Here is a 22164-nt window from a genome sequence, read left to right as displayed (position 1 = left end):
GTGTCATTATACTACACGTACACTTAAATATTTCTTTATAGTGCACACACACGCACACTTTTTCCAAGGCACCCTCTCAGTACAAAATAGGAGCAAGTGTTCATTTTATCCCATTTCTTCTTAAACTAAAAACAACAACAAAAACCCTATAACCCCCCCCCCCCCCATAACCCACCTGTTCGATAAGACCATTTTTGTTTTATTAAACTCTGATGGTAGATAGGATTCCTTATCATCTGACAGAAAATAGCAAAGGACCGTATGATGCCATTCTCTTTTCTCACTCAACCAAAAGTTCTAGTAATATCAATGGAAACTTGACCTTAGTCTTATCCCACAAAGCCCTGCAATATTTCAAAGAGCATTTTCCTTGTAAGACATTACAGCATCTATTGTTTTGCACAAATGAAATGTTTTGCTTTACAGCGTTGTGTGCCTGTGCATTGATGTGTCCAGGAGATATGATTTGTATCCAGTTAGGTGCCATGCAGTGGCAACGCTCTCATTTTATAAATCACTAATTTTTCCATATATTTGATTTTTATATATGTTTCATTAAAAGTAGGATGATCAGCGATTCTGCTGCTAGAACAGTGCCATTCAGTAGAATTCCAACCTTGTGTTATGCAATATTATATCCCACAATTAATTTAAGGACTATGGAGTATTGTTATTAGCTAGAAATTGAACTACTACACTCTTTAGTACAGTGATTTTTCACTGATGAAACTGGCACTGATTTTTTTGTAATCAGCAGAGAAATATTGTGTTCGTAGCTGCTTTAAAGAGAAGCTTAGACTGCACCTGTATTTTTTTAAGTGCAGTTTTAGTCCTGCAGAAAGCAGGTTTCCACTATGGGACAAAATCCTGCCCACCTTACAGTACACACAATTTACTGATTCTATGCCCAATCCATGCTAAACACAGGAAATTTTCCTATTAAATTCAGTGGACATTGGATCAGGGTCTTACATAAGATTACTCCTGGGAGGAAGTGGTGCTCCAAGCTGGCCTAACTTTGTTCCTGCTAGAACCAGGGAAAATATGCACTGGCAGCTCCTAGTACAGAGTCAGGCCAGCACCACGTATCTGCTGACTTGACCTGGGGCAGAGACACTGGAAAACCCCATTTTGAGAATGAAAAGCAAGCAGGATTTAGTCTGTGCTCTGTGCAAGCTACGTAATACATCATGTTTACCGTCCACTAATTATGCGTGTGTTAGAGGCATGACTTTGGATTTACTTCACAAAGGCATTTAAACCTGTAGCTCACTGATAAATATGATCAGTTAAACCACCTAATAGATGAAGTGTAGCGGCTTAAAATTTTCAGGCCAGATATACGCAGTCTCCCAGTGTAATGCTTACACTGTCGGGAATCCTGTTGTGGGCAGGCAGAGGGCAATATACATCCCACTGCTCCGAAAGCAGCAGATTTCTTGGCACTGTTCATAACCATACAAGACACATGAATCGCATTTGGTACCTCATGGAAAACATGTAAATGGCCTTCTTTTATCAAACACTGTAAACATGTTTAGTTTTGCTCTTCACATGAAACACAAACGTAAAAAATGATCATAATTGATTAAAACATTTCCCCTACGCCCACCCACTAAAGCCCTAAACACCTCAGCGTGTTATAGGAAGATTAGTGTTTTACAAGATAATTCTTTTAAAATGCAATCTTTTTTTTAAATTCTAAATAATGCAACAACACACATATTATAGTACTATCAAGTAGTGTCATCTTCACCTTCATCCAGGGCATAGTTGAGCTTTATGACTGTGCTGATAAAGTCACCAAGTTCTACAAAATCTGCAGTGATAATATTCACACCACTTTCTCCTGGTTTCTGAGTTCGGACCCACTGCATCATTGCAGGAAGAGCCCTAAGGAGAAAACAGGAACAATAATTACTCATAAAGCAGCGAGACAAATGCATCAAGGCAGGATTCACCAACAGTGACTCCCATTGATCTTACTTGGTTTCTAAGGGAACCATGTGAGAAAGGACACAGGCTACTGCTCAGGTTTTTTGAAAACCCTTCTTTTTATAATTTTCATTCTGTATGGAAATAATATGCTGATTGCATTTCAACTTCTCAGTAGAAAAGAATGAAAGGAAGATCATACAGGCTCACAGTAATTATTGATCTTGCTTAAGGGCAAGGGCATGGACCAGACACCTTTTCGATATCATCCGGCCATATGACTCCATGGGACTTATTTATGGAAAAAGAAGCAACAGAGAACTCAAGCCATTTCCAAAGCATGTTTGACACATTCAAGGAAATACTGAAAACAGTATTTTGGGGGAAAATGGAGCAACCATGATTTCTACAGTATAAGTACAGCATATACCAAATACCCTTTCTTTCCCAGTATTAATATCCTAGCCATGAATTATATTTAATCATAAACCAGTGGTTAGTAACTGAAATAAAAGGCACCACAGTCATATCGACTCTTTTCTAAGATGGCGAATTTTTATTATGTCAGACCCTTAGCATAGGAACACTGGGGTGTAAAAGATGTCTGCCTAACTGCGTTTGTGAGTATAAAGAAATTTTTCTGACACCATGAAAACATAAACTAATGATCACAAGAAATATCTATGGGAAATAAAGGGCTCCCCGGTCCTGCTGAGGAAGTCAAGCAGCAAGATCCAGTTTTCAGAAGACAAAAGTTAACAGAGTTCCAAAAAAAAAAAAAAAAAAAAAAAGGTACAGATTTTTCAGAGAAAGGGTAATTGTCCATAGGAACAAACTCCCAACGACTGTGACAAACTCTGCAGCACTTGGAGTCTTTAAATCAAGTCTGGATGTCATTCCAAAAATACACTCTCAGTCAACCTCAAGCTGCTGAGTTAAATAAAAGAACCTACAGATTGGGCAGGGCCGCAGTCAGTTTAGATGAATGTCGTGTTCTCCCTTTGCTCTAAAATCTATAAACCTGTGATTCCCCCTCAGCCAGCATGTTGTACAGCCTTTTTCACAGAGGCAAGGTACACATAAAATGTTGGCCTGACAGTAATTTAAATCAAGCTGAACATGCTGAACCTAAATCTGCTCCCAAAAGCTTTAGGAAAACAGATGTAAAGAAAACAGAACTATTAGCAGACACAGATTGTACTTGTCAGTGGCCACCAGAATCAGTCGTTTTAAAAAACAATTTAGTACAGAAAAACCCAAGCAGTTACAATTAGCCCCCTCTACGATTTTACAGAAGAATGCACAACACTAAGGTCTGGCTTCAGCAAAATGTGCTTAAATCCACCGTAGATCCACGTTTAAGTGTAGCAACGCATTTTATTTCACTCCTTGATTCAATATGACTGACGCATGTGTATGTATGCACACCAGCTCATAAAACTGAGCTTAAGCACTCTGCTATATAAGAACACAGCCAGCATCTTTAGATTTAAGTTTATGTAATCCTGAAAAGCTGCACTCCATGGAACCGTAACAGGCACAGGTCAGGTGTTAAATATCCCGCAATGCCTGGACTATTTGAAAAGATCTGTGAGCAACCAGAACCAGGACAGATCTCAGCAGAACAGCATGGACCACCAAGGTGATAAAAGGCAGCTCAAAGCAGTTGAAAACTCCACTGCGTCTTCACATGCAAGAGATACTGCTGAACACTGGACAAAGACACAAGGCTGAACTTCTAAGATGGCAGTATGTTGCCTTTGTCTTTAATATCATCCTATTTAAGCTCAAAGAGTTTGAGGTTTAAAGGTGAACTGATTGATTGTAGGCAGGCACAGATTTTTTCTTCCTTCCTTCTGCATAAGTTGATACCCTTGATATTTTACTCCCCCTTGAGGCATAATTAACTTCTTTTGGTGTCCTTTATTTGTTCTGAAGCTGGTTCTGATGCAATTCTGTCTTCAGACCATAGAGTTTGCTGTCTATACATTTAGCCATATAGACTGAAATACTGTTTTCTTTTTCCTACTGTGTTCTCATTAAACCAGCGTTTAACAGATAGTCATGCCTCCTTTTGATTAGTGCTCTATCTTAAACTCAGTTTGCCCTGCCATTTCATCTCCGGTTAGGCTTGGTAGTTAAATGGGTTATTTACATTTTACTGATATTTCACAGAGGACACAGTTGCAAGACCCTTTGCTGTCGTGGTTTAACCCCAGTCAGCAACTAAGCACCACGCAGCCGCTTCCCCCTCCCCGCTCCCAGTGGGGTGAGGAGGAGGAAAGGAAAAAAAAAGTAAAACTTGTGGGTTGAGATAAGAACAGTTTCATAACTAAAGTAAAATATAATACTAACAATAGTAATAATGAAATATAATAGCAATAATAGTAATGAAAAGGAATATAACAAAAAAAGGAGGGGGGGGAAGGGAAACCAGTGATGCACAATGCAATTGCTCACCACCCGCTGACGGATGCCAGAACCACGATCTGCCCCTCCCGGCCAGCTCCCCCCTGTTTATATACTGGGCATGACATTCCATGGTATGGAATACCCCTTTGGCTAGTTCAGGTCAGCTGCCCCGGCTCTGCTCCCTCCCAGCTTCTTGCACACCTGCTTGCTGGCAGAGCATGGGAAACTGAAAAGTCCTTGGCTTAAGATAAGTGCTACTTAGCAACAACTAAAACATCAGTGTGTTATCAACATCATTCTCACACTAAATCCAAAACACAGCACTGTACCAGCTACTAAGAAGAGAGTTAACTCTGTCCCAGCCGAAACCAGGACACTCATACGCAAATTGTTAGATAAAGTCACAGAAATCTTTTGTTCACAAGACTAGAGAGCATTCAAAGATAAGTCAAAAACTGAATCAGATTATCCAACAAGAAGCTTATTTACATAGCAAAGTCAAAGAACACAATCCTCTAAGAAAAAATACCTGAACAAAAGATTCCACTGACCTTAAAGATTTGATCTAGGCTATGCAACTCTGCTTATGATAGAAATTCATAGAAAAAACCCATACAGATCACCTTCCTCCCATAGTGCCATCCTGAAAGTAGATTACATCAATGGCTGTAAGAAACCACACGTTGCTCAGTTTCAGTACAAATATCTCACATGCTCACAACAATTATTAGAATAAGCCTGCTTTAACATTTCTCAGGGTGCCTTTGTGATAGCAGCACAAACCTCGTTCACCCTTCCTTGTAATTTCCAGTCTCCGCATGCCTCAAACTAGTAATTGTTCTCATTAAGGGTTTTAGTCAGAGGAACACAAATCATGCTGTGTGGCAGCCACCTACATGACTGTGCTCACAGAAACCCAGTATGTACCATGGTCTTTGTAGATATTCTTGCAATGTTGAAAAGAAGAGATTTTGCGCGTGAGCATATGCAAGCCTCTCAGCTTGCAAACCCTGACAGCATTACTGCCTCCATATTAGCCAGGTCCTGGCACTCCTATGGAGGATGTTGATGTCCGTGCTTAAGGGTCTCACTGAAGCTCCGGCAGCAATCGTCCAAATCCCAACCCTGCAAGGGCTGAGGACAGCCCAGCCATGTGAGTATGGGCCACACTTCTGGATACTCAAGGTTAGTAATCCCTGCTGTTACCCCACTAACTACAGTGGTGTAGTCATACTGTAACTACATCCACAGCGCCATTGGGCTAGTGTGACGAGTTTTCCTAATAAAACACTGTCATGCTGGCAATAATGACAGCAATGCCACTACTGAAACTGCATGCAGGACAGGCTCTAGCTCTCCGGAGGGCAACCTCAAGTCTTCCAGCCCTCCTGTGCTTCAGCTGCCTCCACTGTAAATGATGCAGTGAAACTGGATGAGTTGATAAGGAGTCCTACTGGCCTCAGAGATGTGTTGTGAGGTTTCAGTGCCGTGAGTAAACGTTCTGAAGGGCATACAAGATGAAAAGTCCTACGTTAACATGCTACAAACAAAGAGCCAGGCAGCTGGAAAAGCTGACAGATGCAGAATACTGTCAGCCCTTAAACTTACTGAAGTCAGCTGTGTCCCGCAGCTGTGTAGTCCAGCCCTTGCAGCCACAATCCCAGTTCTTGGAAGGAATCACTTCTAACCCCTAAGGGTTGCAAAAGCCACCATGCAACACTTGAGCCACACACACAGAAGGGTGCTGCTTGCCTTAGCCTAGGGAGGAGAAAAGGCATGCTCATCAGCAAAACCTGCACGGGGAGAAAGAGAGGAGTCTTCTCCTCTCATCCCACTACCCGGGGCACTGTTTTCATCCTGCTGCAGCACCAGCAACCTCGGTCGGGGCTGGCCAGATCCGACGCTGCCAGGCCAGTGCAGCACTGCCCCACAAACCAGCATCTGAAGTCGACTCCTTTTTCCATGTCCCCAGCAGGAGGGGAGGGCTAGGGGCACGAGCAGGGCAGGCAGGGGAAAGCCACAGGCCTGTGGGGCTTGAGCAGTGGCAGGGAAGGAGGGGAATGGCATGTTACCTGCGTTTGACTATGGACTGGGATCAGTAATCTTGATGAAAAATTTTCTGTCCTGAAGGAATACATAGAATATATCATTTATTTGCACTGACTGGGAACTAGGAGGTACCAGACTGCTGCCCCTCACGCCCACAAGGGCAAGAGACCAGGGGGATGAAAGCGACATGACCGGACGCAGCGTGGAAGGACCTCATGGGAAGGGCTGTGGTCCAGTCCCAGCCCACCACTGCTGCACCTCGGCACCAGGGGCCAGACCACCCTGCCACCCACGCCGCCCAGCAGCCTCCCACAGGGGGTCCTGGACCTGCCAAAAAGTCTGCATGAGAAGGGGGACAGCGGAGGAGATCTGGGCAGTAGGGACCTACCTACGCTGGACAACGCAGTGTCATGCAGAGATACTCAGTGTGGCTATATTTCTTCTGAGATCAAAGCTTTTATCTCTAGGTGGCTCTTCACTAGGTCAGTCAGAGGTACTAATCAGCTGGGCATGGCGTAGGTGTCAGGATGGCTTACATCACGCATGCAAACATACCCTACATCACCGTTTCCAGCCTTTTTTTGTTGAGGAACCATGTAGTTTCTCATATAGCATTGCTACAGTGATTTTCATTTACAACCCAGTAAAATCTAGGCTCAGCTTTGACAGTTACTTTATTACCTCTATTTTCCCTGTTCTGTTTGCTTGCTCGTATAAACAGAAATGTGTGCAGATTTCTTTTTAAGTTTTTCACTTCTTTCAGGAACAATTTTCTGATGCATGAAAGAATTCAGCTGAGAAACACTGCCCTAAACTACAAAACACGCAGAGCCCTTTTCAAAGCTATTAAATATTCAAGACCTCTTTTTCTTTTTTTAATCTATCAAAGATCTTAAGTGGGCTCCAATGGTATTGAATTTTGTTTAAAAAATAATAATTAAACATTCAAGTAGCTTCAGCTCAAGCAGCAGAACTGTGAGTCCCATTACGAGCTTTCAGAAAGAAAATATGACCTAACTAATTGCATTAAAATTTGCTTTAAAAAAATTGTTCTTAGGCTATTTTAGTTCAGAAAGAGGGGTGGTTGTTTTTTTTTTTTTTTAATGCCTGAGTCATCAAAGCCTGACAACGTGACAGAAGACTAATGACAGCAGCGCTCTAAGACAGGACATCCCGAGGTGAAACAGCCATTCCTCTCTGCAGAGCTTTCAAGTGAGGGGAGGAGGAAAAGCAACTTCGTAAACACAAAACAAAAGGGCTGCTCACTGTTTAATGAGAGTTTGATCACTAAAGGCAGAGAACAGGTTTTCTTCTCAAATGCAGGGAGCCAGTACAACCTAATCCAGAGTGAGAAACTAGTCTCATCTACAGAACGCAATGCTGCCTAGCATTAAGCACCCATTACCAGTAACACCAGCAAGAACTGAAGCAGGTCCGCTTCCTCAGGCAAAGCGACATGTGACATTTCTTCCCTCTCCAGCGAAGCACACACCCTGCCTCCGTGCAGCCTTTTGCAAATAGGTGTTACTGTTCAAGAAAAACAGCACTACTCTGCAGGAAGACGTACTCACATGAGCCTGAATCTCAATCCCTATTCTCGTTAAGTTTTCCCGCCTCCATCCAGTTTTACCCACGTTTGCAAGAACACTGATTAATTCTGGCGCCGTAATTCAGCACACGCTGACTTTGGCTTTTCAAGGATGCTGAGAATTCATCGCTCCAGTGGGAGCAGTGGATGTCTTGTGTGTCACTGAATCACAAAAATCACAACTGGAAAGAACCTTGAAAAGCTGTTCAAGTTCATCCAGTCCATCCTGGGCAGGAACAACTACACAAAGATCAACAATACAAACCACCCCTGGTAAATGTTCAACTTAATCAGTACTTACAAGCCCCCAGTGATGGAGATGTCACAAGCTTCCTCTGTATTCAGAGCATCCCTACATAAATATCCTTACATATCCTCATTAGCTTTAACTGGAGTACCCATAAAAAGATGTCACCAAAAATAATGGCATTAAGGTGTGCTGCTCAAGAGTGTTTACCATGTCCTCACTTTGCTCCCGCTAAAGATTTACTGTTCATCAGTAAATAAGCTTCCCTGCAGAACATGAACCTTAGGTACCACTCCACAGTACATCATTCTACCATAATTTTCTCTGTGGCAAAACTAGTTTAAAAGGTCCTCTTCTTTTACATGCCAGCTGTTTGTTTCTGCTCCCTGATCAAAATTTATCATTCTCTCAGTTGTGCTAATAGACCTGTAGGGACAAAATAAAAACCAGCACATGGAAATGGTCTGGATTAATAGAAACAGATCAACCATTTTTGCTCTCCCTCTGTCCCAAATGGCCCAGTTCATTGACAAGATTTGATTTATAACAGGACCTCCCAAATTGTTGAATTGACACAACCAAGGAACAAATGAACTGAAGCACATAGATTTACATGAGCTCAGCATGAATGGGGGTGGGAAGGAACTCCTTAGATTCACTTCCTTACCCCTCAGATCCTCTCTAGGCAGCAGTAGCGTGGCCATAAAATTGGTACTACCAAGGCCAGATTGACTAGAACCAGAAAATTTGGGCAACACTGGGTGAAATTTTATTATTAATAGCCTCGAAGGCACACAGGTGGGAATTCCTTTCCCAGGATCCTGAATGGATGTTACACTGCCCACAAGCTGTCATGTTGCAAGAACTACCTACCTTAACGTCCAACAGCCCTGAATTTATTCTTCTGAAATGCTTATCTATAATTCAATCATCTCCAATTGCTTTAAACAGTTTGGAAATGCACCTAATCAGATGAAACAGACTACCGTGCTGGGGTCAGGTCAGTATTTCAAGGTAATTGATCATAGCATTGTACTCTGCAGAGTCACCAGGGACCAGATGTCTTCATTCTCCTGTTGAGCTGCTGTTGGCTTTCTGGGTTTCATTTTTAAGGGGAGGCAGAAACGAGCTCAAAAGGGCCCTTCCCACCTTCCCTTCAAAGAACATTTCAGCTGAATTTATTGACCCTACACCTCTACGCTTGTACAAAAATGCAATGGGATATTTAATAGCAGCAAATGGTGGTTCTGGAGGTGATTAATGTTCAACGTCCTATTTTTCCCTGATTTTGTGTTTTTAGCCATTGCACCTAGGGCATTAACTAATAGCATCAGGAATGCAGACAGAAGGGAAAGGACTCAGTGGACCTGTAGTATAAAAGATCTCATTAATGAGGCAATTCTAGTATTTTGTCTACCCTCTTGGTCAATGTAGTGGGGAACTGAAGTGGGCAATGCCAGAGCTAAAAGCTTAAACTGCTACCACACAAAGTGAAACATTTAGCTTTTACATCATGACTGAAGGCGGCCTCATAACACACATAGTTATGCTAGTAAGGACAAATACGTGATAGTCCATGGATTAACAGGAAAACTACTGCCTGCCATGAGGATGCCTGTGTTCAAAGGCTGGCTTTTCTCAGTGATCCAGCAGATCAAGTTAGACAAGCTCATCAACTGCTCTTCTAATCAGTTATCTCTTTGGAGATCACATGGGGGAGAAACATCTCCCCATTTTCATAACAGTGGTGCAAGTCTTAAGCTATGAAAACGGAGGGGAACAGAGTTCTGAGTGCTGTTCAGATGTCATTCCTTTCAACCTTTCAGGGCCCAAACAGAGATAAGCCAGAACACTCATTTACACAGGTGCCTGCACATGGCGTAGTTCACCTGCTTGAGACAGTGGGTCCTGGTCCCAGTTCCACACAGCAATCTGACTGTTCAAGAAATACCAGGAAATTAACAGAAATGACAATAAGCATCGACTGTGGAAATAGGAACTAGAACTTACTCCACTACCTGCGAAACAGAGAAAACCTCTGCTTTACATAAGAAAACATCTGTCACCAATCAAGGGAATAGCTACCGGTCTGGGGCTTTTTTCCCGCCTATCTTCTAGCTCTTTAAAAAAAGAGTTATGATTTATTCATACTCTCATTACGCTTGAATCATTGTATTAAACCATTCAAACCAGGTGTTAGAGTTGACTGTAGAGCGGGAACTGCTTTGTCAGAGGTATATGCTGTAGCCAGTACTAGACCATTCACGGCCAAGGTCTCCTCCACCATACTCGGCCACGGGCTTCATTTTCTCCAAGGGTTGCCACAATGTGTTGCCTGGGACCTTTCAAAGAGCTCTGCTGCTGAGGAACTTGGTAGGGGACTCCAGGTACAGAGCTGCCCAGCTACACCCCAGTTCAGTTTCACTTGCTGCTGATGGCTCAGCCCCTCGTTACAAAGCTCACATTCTTGAGCATGTAAAATTTGAATGATGTAAGAAAGAAGAGAGAGATTAAAAGGCAATGAATAAAAAATTTTAAAAAAAGGTTGCGCATGGAGGAAATACTCTGAAATTTCATGTGGAAAACAATGCGTCTACCAGAGCAAACAAGAAGAGGTGATTTTTACCAGTGTTTAGCTCTGCCCAGAACCTTGGAACACAGATGAATTAGCAGAGCAATTCTGAAAAAAACCCACTTTTGAGTAACTGGAAAAGTTAGTAGAAAGGTCCGTATCACTATCAGGGAAAGCAGAGCAGCTAGGTGGAAGGCAGAGTTTATTCAAGAAACTTCTGGCTGCCAGCGCTATCACTCCACTGTATGACCTATAACAGAATTTCACAGATCATTGCACAGTTTCCACTGAAATAGATACTACAATAGATCTAAATTACTTACTTAAATATGTAAAATATGGATTTTTTTTTTTTAGTCTAATAGCGTAGCCTGCAAAATTAATGTTTTCTTCCTGCAGATGCTTCGGAATTAAACTAAACCTCACTATATTTGAATCCTTTGCTACTGAATACAAAGCAAAGCAATTTCCATTTTCTTTCAGATAAACAGCTCTAAGTGGTTCTAACTTTTTTGTTCCATCAAGTGGAGATATAAAGTCAGTCTGCAGTGGCAGAGAACAGACAACCAAAGTATACAAAACTGCACGCAGCTGTTTGCCGTAGTAACTTGCTCAGTATGTTCCACAATACATTATTCAGACAGACATACTGTAGAATAATTCATATTGAATGTAACGTTGAAAAATGCAAGGAAAATAACCATATACAAATCAGAGAAAGCTGCAGTAAAGAGATGGGTCTTGCAGCATTCCCAGGAACTTAACACTTTCTGATTCTTCAGAGAAGGTGGAAATCTGCTTCATTCGGGAAACATCAGCAAGTAGATTGCAATGAAGCAATCCACCCAAAGTTTAAATGGAAAATTATGACAAAAATAATTGCCTTTGAAAAAAGGTACAGGGAAATAGACATTTTTCATCGCTGCTGCTATCTGGACAGCAAGAAGCAGCAGAGACTATATAAGAGCTTCAGGCTGCACATCCAAGCAACAGAAATTGGGTATAATTAGAGCTCTGATTTCGATCATGTTGTGATTAACACAAGTCAGGAAATGAGATGGTGGGGGACAAAATCATATAGGAACATACAGTTTTTCAGTTAATTAAAAAAACTAAATGTATAGTTAATGTTCAACGTAGCCAATTAAACATTCTTTTCTTACTTTTTGGTCTTTTAAAATTTAAATAATTTTAAATTAGGGGTCATTTTAAAATATAAAGTTATTTTGAAACTGTCAAAACACTTCAATATTTCTAAAACATTAAGTTAGAAAATATCAAGATGAAATGTTTTCCTACGTATTTTCCTCAAATACAATTAGTCATCAAGTTTGACCCAATTTCACAAATAGTATCAATGGTGCTCACAAATCGGTTTTTCCAGCAATTCCTGTTCAGCATCTAAATTCCTCCCTGCTGTACCTCCCCCCATCTGAGGCACTACCTCTTCTGCTTCCTGCTGTCGTTTCATTTGATTATATTAGCAACTGCCTTTTTGTGTGGACTGAACTTCCTCCACCTTTCTCCACCAAGCCTTCACATGCAAAGCTGGTTTTATCATTTCCCTTGCAAGGTGTGTATCAAATAGATACACAGCACCAAGGATCCTTATTACACTGCCATCATTGCCACCCAGGGTTTTGCTGCCCAGCACCCCAGCCCGGCGCCCGGACCACAGGGCGTGGAGGAGCTAGTGGGTGTGTGACGACCCTAGACCCCTGCAGCAACTGCTTCATCTCACCAGAGAGGGAGACTAAGCTGCTTATTATCCTTTATACATTTTCTGGCTTCTAGCTCTGGCCTCACACAGCTAAGCCAGCTTTGTTAATCAGCCGGATCCCAGAGGCAATATCCTCCTAAATAGCATCCTGGGCATTGCTGTGAATCATTTACCAGGAGCAGCCTTCCCTGAGCTATTCCTCATTCTTTCCACTTGCCTTCCTCACAACCCAGTACGAACAAGCCCAAAACATTCATATGATAAACTCTGTATTACACCAATTAGAATTATGCCAAATACAGTACCCAGGAGATATTACAGAATAGCCACTGCTCTTTCACAGTGAGAAATGTTTGTTCTGGGTACAGCTGGGGGAGATATGCTCTCCGGGCTATCTTCCTGCCAAGGCGGTCCCACGTCAGGAGGATTTGTGCCCCTAACACAGACTTCTCTGACTCCTCAATGACCAGTGAGGCTATGAACGAATACTGCAAGGGCACCTGCTTCCCCATCCCCAGGCAGTGGTTTCTCACATGCCTTGAGACCAGGCTGCTCCTGAGGCTCCCGCAAGCAACCTAGCAGGCAGAGGAATGCTGTGCCACACGGTCCTGTCCTCCCATCTCCAGTGACAAAGCAAGTGGCATGGACAAGACCGTGCACAGCTGCCTTTGAAAAGGTGGGTTAGCAGCCGTGACGTTCTCCCGTAGAAGAGGGCCTGGGAGGAATCTGCTAATGATCTCTGTTCCTCTTTCAAAGGCTGACAGAGCTCATCTTAAAAGCAGTCAGCTTTCTCACTCCCACTTTTCCAGCTGTAAGACTGCTGGAAAACTTCACTGTTCTGATGCCAGGGAGCCCTTCTCTCACGTCCAGCCTGAATTTATTTTGTCACTGCATAACCGTTGCTCTTGTGAGAACACCGGCCTTCAGCCTAAACTGTTCTTTTCCCTCCCTGGTATTTATTCCCCTGTGATATTTATAGACAGTAATCACACAGGCTCTCAGGCTTCATTGTGCTAGGATAAACAAGACAAGCTCTCTCGATGTCTTCAGCAATTCATTCCCTGATTATCCTAGTTAGTGGTCCCTCTCTGCATCTGTGCCAATTTTAATCTACTCCCCAGAACACGGATGATCAGAAGTGCACAGGATATCCAAAAAGATATCCTACCCACACCTTGGGCAGTAGTATCACCACCTTTCTGTGCATAATGGAAATGCCTCGGTGTGTATCAAGAGGATACCGCTCTTTTTCCCAGGTGCTTTCCACTGAGGGCTCAGCTTCAGCCAGCCATGGGTGACACTCCACCATCTGCCTTGCCTGGCTTCCAGCTGATGAGATCCCACCTTACCAGAGCATGCTCCCATTGTTATGGCCTTGCATTTTATACCACTGAATTCCAGCTCATTTTAAATACTGCAGGCATCCAGTTCTTGCTGTATGTTACCCCTCAGCTGTCCTCTGTTATGATGATAGCCTCTTACTTTGTGTTATCAGCAAACTCCATTAGCAGTCTCCTACAGCTGAATCCAAGATCCTTCATGGAAACATTAAGGACGACCAGGCTCTTTGAGGAATGCTACTATTACCTTCTCTTCAGTCTGGTACTTCCAACCAGTCCCAACTCCATTTCCAAATCCCAAATTCCATTTCGCTTGATAATATCCTGCTTAACGCTTTACTAGCTGCATTACTGAAATCCCGAAATTTTCCTGTAAAATTTCCATAGAATTAGTTACAAAAAAACTAGAAGACCTTTTGACACCATCCACCTTTGGCAAAACCTCATCAACATTTATCCTACTTTCCATTAACCTCTGTATCTTTAATTACCACTTCTTTTCAGTTAAGCTCTTCAGCGTCGCCTTCTCCTGAAAGCCTGTGAGGGCTCAGAACCATTCCCCTGCCATTTTTAGATAAAAGTGTTATGTTTGCTGCTCTTTACTCTAAACCACTGTTTTCATAGGTCTGCTTTAATGTGTGCAATGCTTATGCTAGTTCTTCAGCAATCCTGCTATGGAGATGAGACAGATCACTCTCCCCTCTGCTTGAATGCATTTACTTCTTACAGCTTTATAAAACATCTTCCCCAGTGATACTGGGAGTCGCAAAGAAGGCTCCAAGAGGAATCTCGACAATTCAAACACTGAATGAAAAACTTCCAAGCTCCACACTGAATATAGCAGAACTTAACATGAAGATAAGCAGGATTAATACAGTTATTTTAACCGATTCACAAGGGCCTATCATTAAGGTAACAGTGGTAGAGTTTACTTACTACACTGTGGAAAGGAATCCACTGGAAGGAATAAAATCTGCTTGTTTCACTCTGGTAGATATTTCTGCTGACCTTTGAGCCATCCTTTTTAACATTCATTACTAGCAGATTTTATAATCAAATGCTAATAGTCATCTTTTCTTTTAACTCAACCTTATAGCCAACAGTCTTGAAATGTCTAGATGATGCAATCAATGGCAACATAACATGACTGACAGCAAAACTCAGATCAGTCATAAAGCTGAGTCAGACTCTTCCACATTGCATAGTCCCGAAACACTAACTCTAGAATACATTTACCATCATGCTGTTTGCCTTGACTTCAAATAATTTTAAAATTTAAAGAGGGCAGTCGGGCCATTTCACTTTTGGCCAAAATAACGAGGTTGAACTTTCTTAGAGAAAAATTAAGAACAGGTTCTGACTTATTTTTCCTGAAAAAAAGTCCTGAACATGTGCCACAGTATTACTTAGATGATAGTGTCTCCCTGAAGAACTCTGTCCTTCTACAGTGTTTATTACCATGCACACCAGGTGAATTATTGTTAATAATACTGCTACTTTGCTTGGCCAGTGGTATTCACCCTATAGTTAATGGGTAAAACTGTAATTTCCAATAGTCATAAGCAAAATTAAAATGGACATTAGGAATGAGAGAAAAAGTATGATATTGTCTGCAGACTGCCACTTGATCAACAGTGATATCGAGGGGCAAGTAAAAGCTGAGTACTTCAGTGCTAGACACCCACTGTGGTATTAAATAGATCTGGCCCAAAACCAAGAACTGCTGTTCTGTGAGAAACTCCAGCATTTCAAAATGTGATTTTGTTTCAAATTAGAAAGCAAATACAAAACGTTGGCTTTCCCATCAAATAAAGTTCAAGACCTATTTCTGAATACAAAAATGAAAAGCTGTGAATATAGAAACAGCATTAAATATTGCAATTAACACTGTAACATAAATCTGAAGACAAGACAGAATTAATAGAAGTACAAAGTTGAAATGTTTTGACATAAACTATTTCGCTAAAATAGACTTCTTCCTGGAAAAAAACACTGAAAGATGCATTCCTGAAAAAAAGAGTAGACTTTAAGATACCTGCAGTTTTCAATAAAAAGCTGCACCAATGGGAAAAAGAACAAATGGTTTTGTAATCGCTGGGTTGAAACAATTTACACAAACATGCACTTGCTGCCACATCTAACAAAACTAACAACTGTAGACCAAGCTCTTAAAAAAGGAAATAAAATATTAACCAATATACCACTGATGTGATCTCAAATTAGCCTTAAAAGCAAAACTGTTTTGATGATTTGGAGAGCTCTTACTGGTTCTAATCAGCATTAAAAACAGGCAGACATTGTGAGAAGTATCATGTTTCCAGTAATACTGGTAACTTCTGAATTGATCTCATATTTTATTTAATGAGAACTACACATTGATGAACTAGGGGGTTGCTATACCACAAATGAAACAAACCACATCACAGACCATGAGGGAAAAGGTAGACTAAAAAATGCATTATATAGCTTGTAAAAATATAGCAAGGGATTGCAGAGCACACATCAACAATAAACTAAAATCCTCCTGGAGTGAAGCCAGGATAGATATTTGGTTGAGACACGCCACAACAAAGAGGTCATAGAATCATAGAATAGTTTGGGTTGCAAGGGACCTTTAAAGGCCATCTAGTCCAACCTCCCTGCAATCAGTAGGGATGTCTTCAACAAGATTAGGTGGCTCAGAGCCCTGTCCAACCTGACCTTGGGTGTTTCCAGGGAGGGGGCATCTACCACCTCTCTGGGCAACCTGTTCCAGTGTTTCACCACCCTCATTGCAAAAAATTTCTTCCTTAGATCTAGTCTGAATCTACCCTCTTTTAGTTTAAAACCATTACCCCTTGTCCTACCGCTACAGGCTCTGCTCAAAAGTCTGTCCCCATCTTTCATTATAAGCCCCCTTTAAGTATTGAAAGGCCACAACAAGGTCTCCCTGAAGCCTTCTTCTTCTCCAGGCTGAACAACCCCAACTCTCTCAGCCTGTCCTCACAGGAGACGTTCTCCAGCCCTCTGATCATTTTTGTAGCCCTCCTCTGGACTCACTCCAACAGGTCCATGTCTTTCTTGTGCTGATGACTCCAGAGCTGGATGCAGTACTCCAGGTGGGATTTCAGCAGGGTGGAGTAGAGTGGCAGAATCACCTCACTTGACCTGCTGGCCACGCTTCTTTGGATGCAGCCCAGGATACAGTTGGCTTTCTGGGCTGCGAGCGCACATTGCCGGCTCGTGTCCAGCTTGTCATCCACCAGTCCCCCCAAGTCCTTCTCCACAGGGCTGCTCTCAATCCCTTTATCCCCCAGCCTGTACTGATACCAGGGGTTGCCCCAACCCAGGTGCAGGACCTTGCACTTGGCCTTGTTGAACCTCATGAGGTTCACATGGGCCCACTTCTCAAGCTTGTCCAGGTCCCTCTGGATGGCATCCTGTCCCTTAGGCATGTCAACTGCACCACTCAGCTTGGTGTCACCTGCAAATCTGCTGAGGGTGCAGTCGATCCCACTGTCTATATCATTGATGAGGATATTAAACAGTACTGGTCCCAATATGGACCCCTGAGGGACACCACTTGTCACAGATCTCCATCTGGACATTGAGCCGTTGCCCACTACTCTCTGGATGCAACCATCCAGCCAATTCCTTATCCACCCAACAGTCCTTCCATCAAATCCATCTCTCTCCAATTTAGAGAGAAGGATGTTGTGGGGGACCGTGTCAAAGGCCTTACAGAAGTCCAGAGAGATGACATCCATAGCTCCTCCCTTGTCCACCGATGTAGTCACTCCATCAGAGAAGGCCACTAGGTTGGTCAGGCAGGACTTGCCCTTGGTGAAGCCATGCTGGCTGTCTCCAATCACCTCCCTGTCCTCCATGTCCCTTAGCATAGCTTCCATGAGGATCTGTTCCATGATCTTCCCAGGCACAGAGGGCAGGCTGACAGGTCGGTAGCTCCCAGGTTTCTCCTTTCTACCCTTTGTAAAAATGGGTGCAATGTTTTCCTTTTTCCAGTTTCTGGGGAGTTCACCTGACTGCCATGACTTTTCAAATATCATGGAGAGTGGCTTGGCAACTGCATCAGCCAATTCCCTCAGGACTCTGGGATGCATCTTGTCAGGTCCCATAGACTTCTGTATGTTCAGGTTTTTCAGGGGGTCTCGAACCTGATCTTCTCTTACAGTGGGAGGGACTTTGCTCCCCCAGTCCCTGTCTTGAGGTCCATCCACTCGACAGGTGTGGGAAGAGAGGTTGCCAAAAGAGGTCATTCCCTCCTCCTTTACCGTGACACAGAGTTGTGCTGGACCACTCCCCTCCATCGGCACAGGGAAACGCAGACCTGTCACGTCAGCCACGCACTGAGCGCAAGAGTCCCTGAGGTGGCTCACGCTCCTCTTGTGGGATACAGACCAAGCTGCACATTCACCACAGAGCTGCTGCAGTCCCCTTCCTCCTACAGACCTCTCACACCAGATGCTGATGGTGCTCAGCCTCAGCTGAGCATCTGCCTTGCATCAAGCATCAAAGACCGGCGAGAGAGACCTTGCACCCCTCTACCCAGCACTGACTCAGGGGCAGATGTGCTAGACAGCACAGGCTCTGTCAGTGTGACTCAACGCGCTGGTATATTGTGCAGACACATTATTTAAGAGATGACAAGGGTTCACAAGCTTAGGCCTGGAGAAAAATACACAGCACTAAAAAAAAAAAAAAAAAAAAAAAGCAGATGTGAGTCTGCATTTCAGAAGAGATGTACTCTGAGAAGAGCTGCACAGCCAGTACAGTCGATGCTGGCTGTAAGCAGGAGAGAAGCCCAGAAGGTTACTGAGAGGGAATTACAATACTGCATCCAATGCATTATTTCCAGTTACTAGAGAATAAAGAAAAGTCCTGCCTGAGCTGGAACATATTTTTCAAGCAAGAGCCCACCTATAACTCTCATGAGAAAGAGCTTAGAAGAAAAAAATCCAGATGTTCATCATATGTATTACTACTTCCACAAATATTCCTCAGACTGCAGAGCTCAAAGGAGGGAGCTTTCTACCAAGAGAAAACCATTCAGTTGGATTTATGTCTCTTCTGTTCTAGCGCAGCCAGACAGTAATAGCACTGAAACACTGTCTGATGGAGAGAGGGAGCCAGCAGCAAACACCACTAGGTGAGACAGATCATTATCAGCCAAACACTCTCTGAGCTGAGATTAGCAACAGGCTCTGAAGAACTTACTGTGCCTGGTGTGAGAGCAGGGCGAGAGCACAGTTCTCATTTCCAGTACCGCAGTGGTGACCTTACCTCTCTCGGCTGAGCCCTGTCCTTTACCTTCTGAAGAAGGATGCTTAACAGATGGACCAAAGCTGGCACAGACACTCGCCATGCCACATGCTCATACTTTTCAGAGGAACAGTGGCAGTCTTAGATAACACACAAGTACCTTGATGACCTTCCAGCAATGAGCTTCAGGACCACCCGCCTAGCATCCAATGACAGCCTGAAACAGCATCTCTGGGTATGAAACATCCTTTCCTAATTCGTCCCAGTGGCAACTTTAAAGGCTGATGGTAACACTCTGGTTTCAGATTTAATTATTTCATCTTAATTGTCCAAATCCTAACCATCATCACGCATGCAGCTGAAGTAGGAATGAAACTTGCTAGGCTGACTGCTTGCAAGAGCCCAGAGGAAGAAATGAAAACAAAGTAAAAAGAGTGTACATGGGAGGAGAGAGATGGTGAAAGGCAGCTAAGGAAAGGATGTGACAGTGGTCCTGAGCGGAGGCAGATCCTCCTCCTGACACAGGGATGGTGGTCACAAGCCCTGCACAGCCGACAGCTCAGTTGAGACAGCAGGGAATGGTAGTGAGGAGTCGAGCCCTCACTGCTTCAGCATTTTCCTCAAAGGCAGGGACAGAAGGGTGGCCCTGTTGTTGCTTCCTCTGCTAAGCAGCAAAACCAAGGCAAACCATAATGAACTTAGCTCTGAGAAAAAGCCTGCTCACAAGCAGGCACGTTTCTTTGCAATATCCCCTCAAACCTTGGGAAACAAGGCAGCAAACGCACTGGCTAAAATGATCCCTTCCCAGTTACTCAAGCAACACAGTACACTACCATACCTGTAGGAATTATTTGGATTACGGCATTGCCTCAGAGCTGTAATTTGAACAGGTCTCACTGGAAAAGGAGAGAAGCCAGTTTCAGACTACAGAGTATGTAAATCCAAGTAGGAAGGGAATAAGGGTCCATGGCTGTCCCCCTTTGCTGTCCAGCAGCAAAATTAAGGAGCCCATCACCCAAGATCTGATTTCATTCTTGATTTACTACACAATAGTGCTTGCTGGCACAACTTAGAGCACCACAGCGCTGTTTGAAAAACAAAGTTAAGCAGGTTTCAATACCTCACCATAAAACAAATGATCTTAAGGTTCCTCCTTTGTGCTATAGCTCAGAAAACAAAGATTTTCAGTGGGAAAGTACCTGCATCTCACCATGGCTCCTACTCCACTCTAACCACTCAGTCTCCTTCATATCTTAATACTATTTTATGATATAATATATTCTGAATGACAGTTGCATAGTTACAAAACTCTGATCAACAGCTACAATATTAAAATCTTGCCAAAGGTCAAATTCCACTGCATGATCATTCAGTGTCTTAAAGACTGTATTGGGTTTGAGTGGCAAGGTTTTGGTAGCAGGGGGGCTACAGGGGTGGCTTCTGTGAGAACCTGCTAGCAGCTTCCCCTATGTCCGATAAAGTTAATGCCAGCCAGCTCCAAGACAGACCTGCCACTGGCCAAGGCCGAGCCCAGGGGAAAAAAGTTACTGTGCAGCAGCAATTGCAGCTGGAGAGAGGAGTGAGAATATGTGAGAGAAACAACTCTGCAAACACCAAGGTCAGTGAAGAAGGAGGGGGAGGAGGTGCTCCAGGCACAGGAGCAGAGATCCCCCTGCAGCCCATGGTGAAGACCATGGTGAGGCAGGCTGTCCCCCTGCAGCCCACGGAGGTCCACGGTGGAGCAGATATCCACCTGCAGCCCGTGGAGGACCCCACGCCAGAGCAGGCGGATGCCCAAAGGAGGCTGTGGCCCTGTGGGAAGCCTGCGCTGGAGCAGGCTCCTGGCAGGACCTGTGAACCTGTGGAGAGAGAGGAGCCCACGCTGGAGCAGGTTTGCTGGCAGGGCTTGTGACCCTGTGGGGGACCCACGCTGGAACAGTCTGTTCCTGAAGGACTGCACTCCATGGAAGGGACCCACGCTGGATCAGTTCGTGAAGAACTGTAGCCTGTGGGAAGGACTCGTGTTGGAGAAGTTCGTGGAGGACTGTCTCCCGTGGGAGGGACCCCACGCTGGAGCAGGGGAAGAGTGTGAGGAGTCCTCCTCCTGAGGAAGAAGGAGCGGCAGAGACAACGTCTGACGAACTGACCGCAACCCCCATTCCCTGTCCCCCAGCGCCGCTGGGGGAACGAGGTAGAGAACTTGGGACTGAAGTTAAGCCCAGGAAGAAGGGAGGAGTCGGGGGGAAGGTGTTTTTAAGATTTGGTTTTATTTCTCATTATCCTACTCTGATTTGACTACTAATAAATTAAACTAATTTTCCCCCCAAATCGAGTCTGTTTTGCCCGTGATGGTAATTGCTGAGTGATCTCCCTGTCCTTATCTCGATCCACGAGCCTGTCGTTATATTTTCTCTCCCCTGTCCAGCTGAGGAGGGGGAGTGATAGAGCAGCTTTGGTGGGCACCTGGCATCCAACCAGGGTCAACCCACCACAAAAACATGTCTTTTATTATTTTTCTTAGTGTCTGAGATAAATACTGAAAGACATTTTACTATAATAGGTTGTGCTCTGTTGAAGCAACTGTACAGCCTGGGACAATACATGCAATGCTATCATTATAATTATAGACAAACTCTTATTATAAACTATATGTAGTCAGAGATTATATCTTAGCCCCCTCCCGCGTCCGTCCCCCCCCCCCCCCCCCCCCCCCCCCCCCAAAAATCAGTCCTGGAAGAAAATGGAATTAGGAAACATTTGCCTAGGAGTAAAGTTGTAGAGAAAAGATCAATAAAATGAGGTTAAACATTTCCAGGCTTTAAGAACAAAAGAAATAAGCTTTATATTGTATCAAACCAGCATATTTCACAATGACAGTGGCTCCCTAAGAAAGAATTGCATTGCATCCCACGGACATTACTGAATTCCTAGGGAACAAACTTTATCATCTCTGTTTTAATAGAAGAAAAACATGGGTGTTTTTATAGCCTGTGCAAGTTCTGCATCATACAGAAGGCAGCACATCACCAAGACCTTTGGTCT

General features: G+C 43.6%; 1 protein-coding gene across 1 annotated transcript in view; it reads right to left on the bottom strand.

The window, feature by feature from the left end:
- Window positions 1–1686: 1686 nt before the first annotated feature.
- The window catches only part of PLCXD3 (phosphatidylinositol specific phospholipase C X domain containing 3), an 82131-nt gene continuing 61653 nt past the window's right edge, over window positions 1687–22164 (bottom strand). Inside the window, 1 exon segment of the mRNA XM_050913444.1 lies at window positions 1687–1893. Coding sequence (XP_050769401.1) covers window positions 1737–1893 — 157 coding nt within the window. The 3' untranslated portion in view covers window positions 1687–1736.

Source organism: Gymnogyps californianus, chromosome Z (assembly GCF_018139145.2).
Source record: "Gymnogyps californianus isolate 813 chromosome Z, ASM1813914v2, whole genome shotgun sequence".
Taxonomy (NCBI): Eukaryota; Metazoa; Chordata; class Aves; order Accipitriformes; family Cathartidae; genus Gymnogyps; species Gymnogyps californianus.
This window is presented reverse-complemented; position numbering and strand designations above follow the sequence as displayed.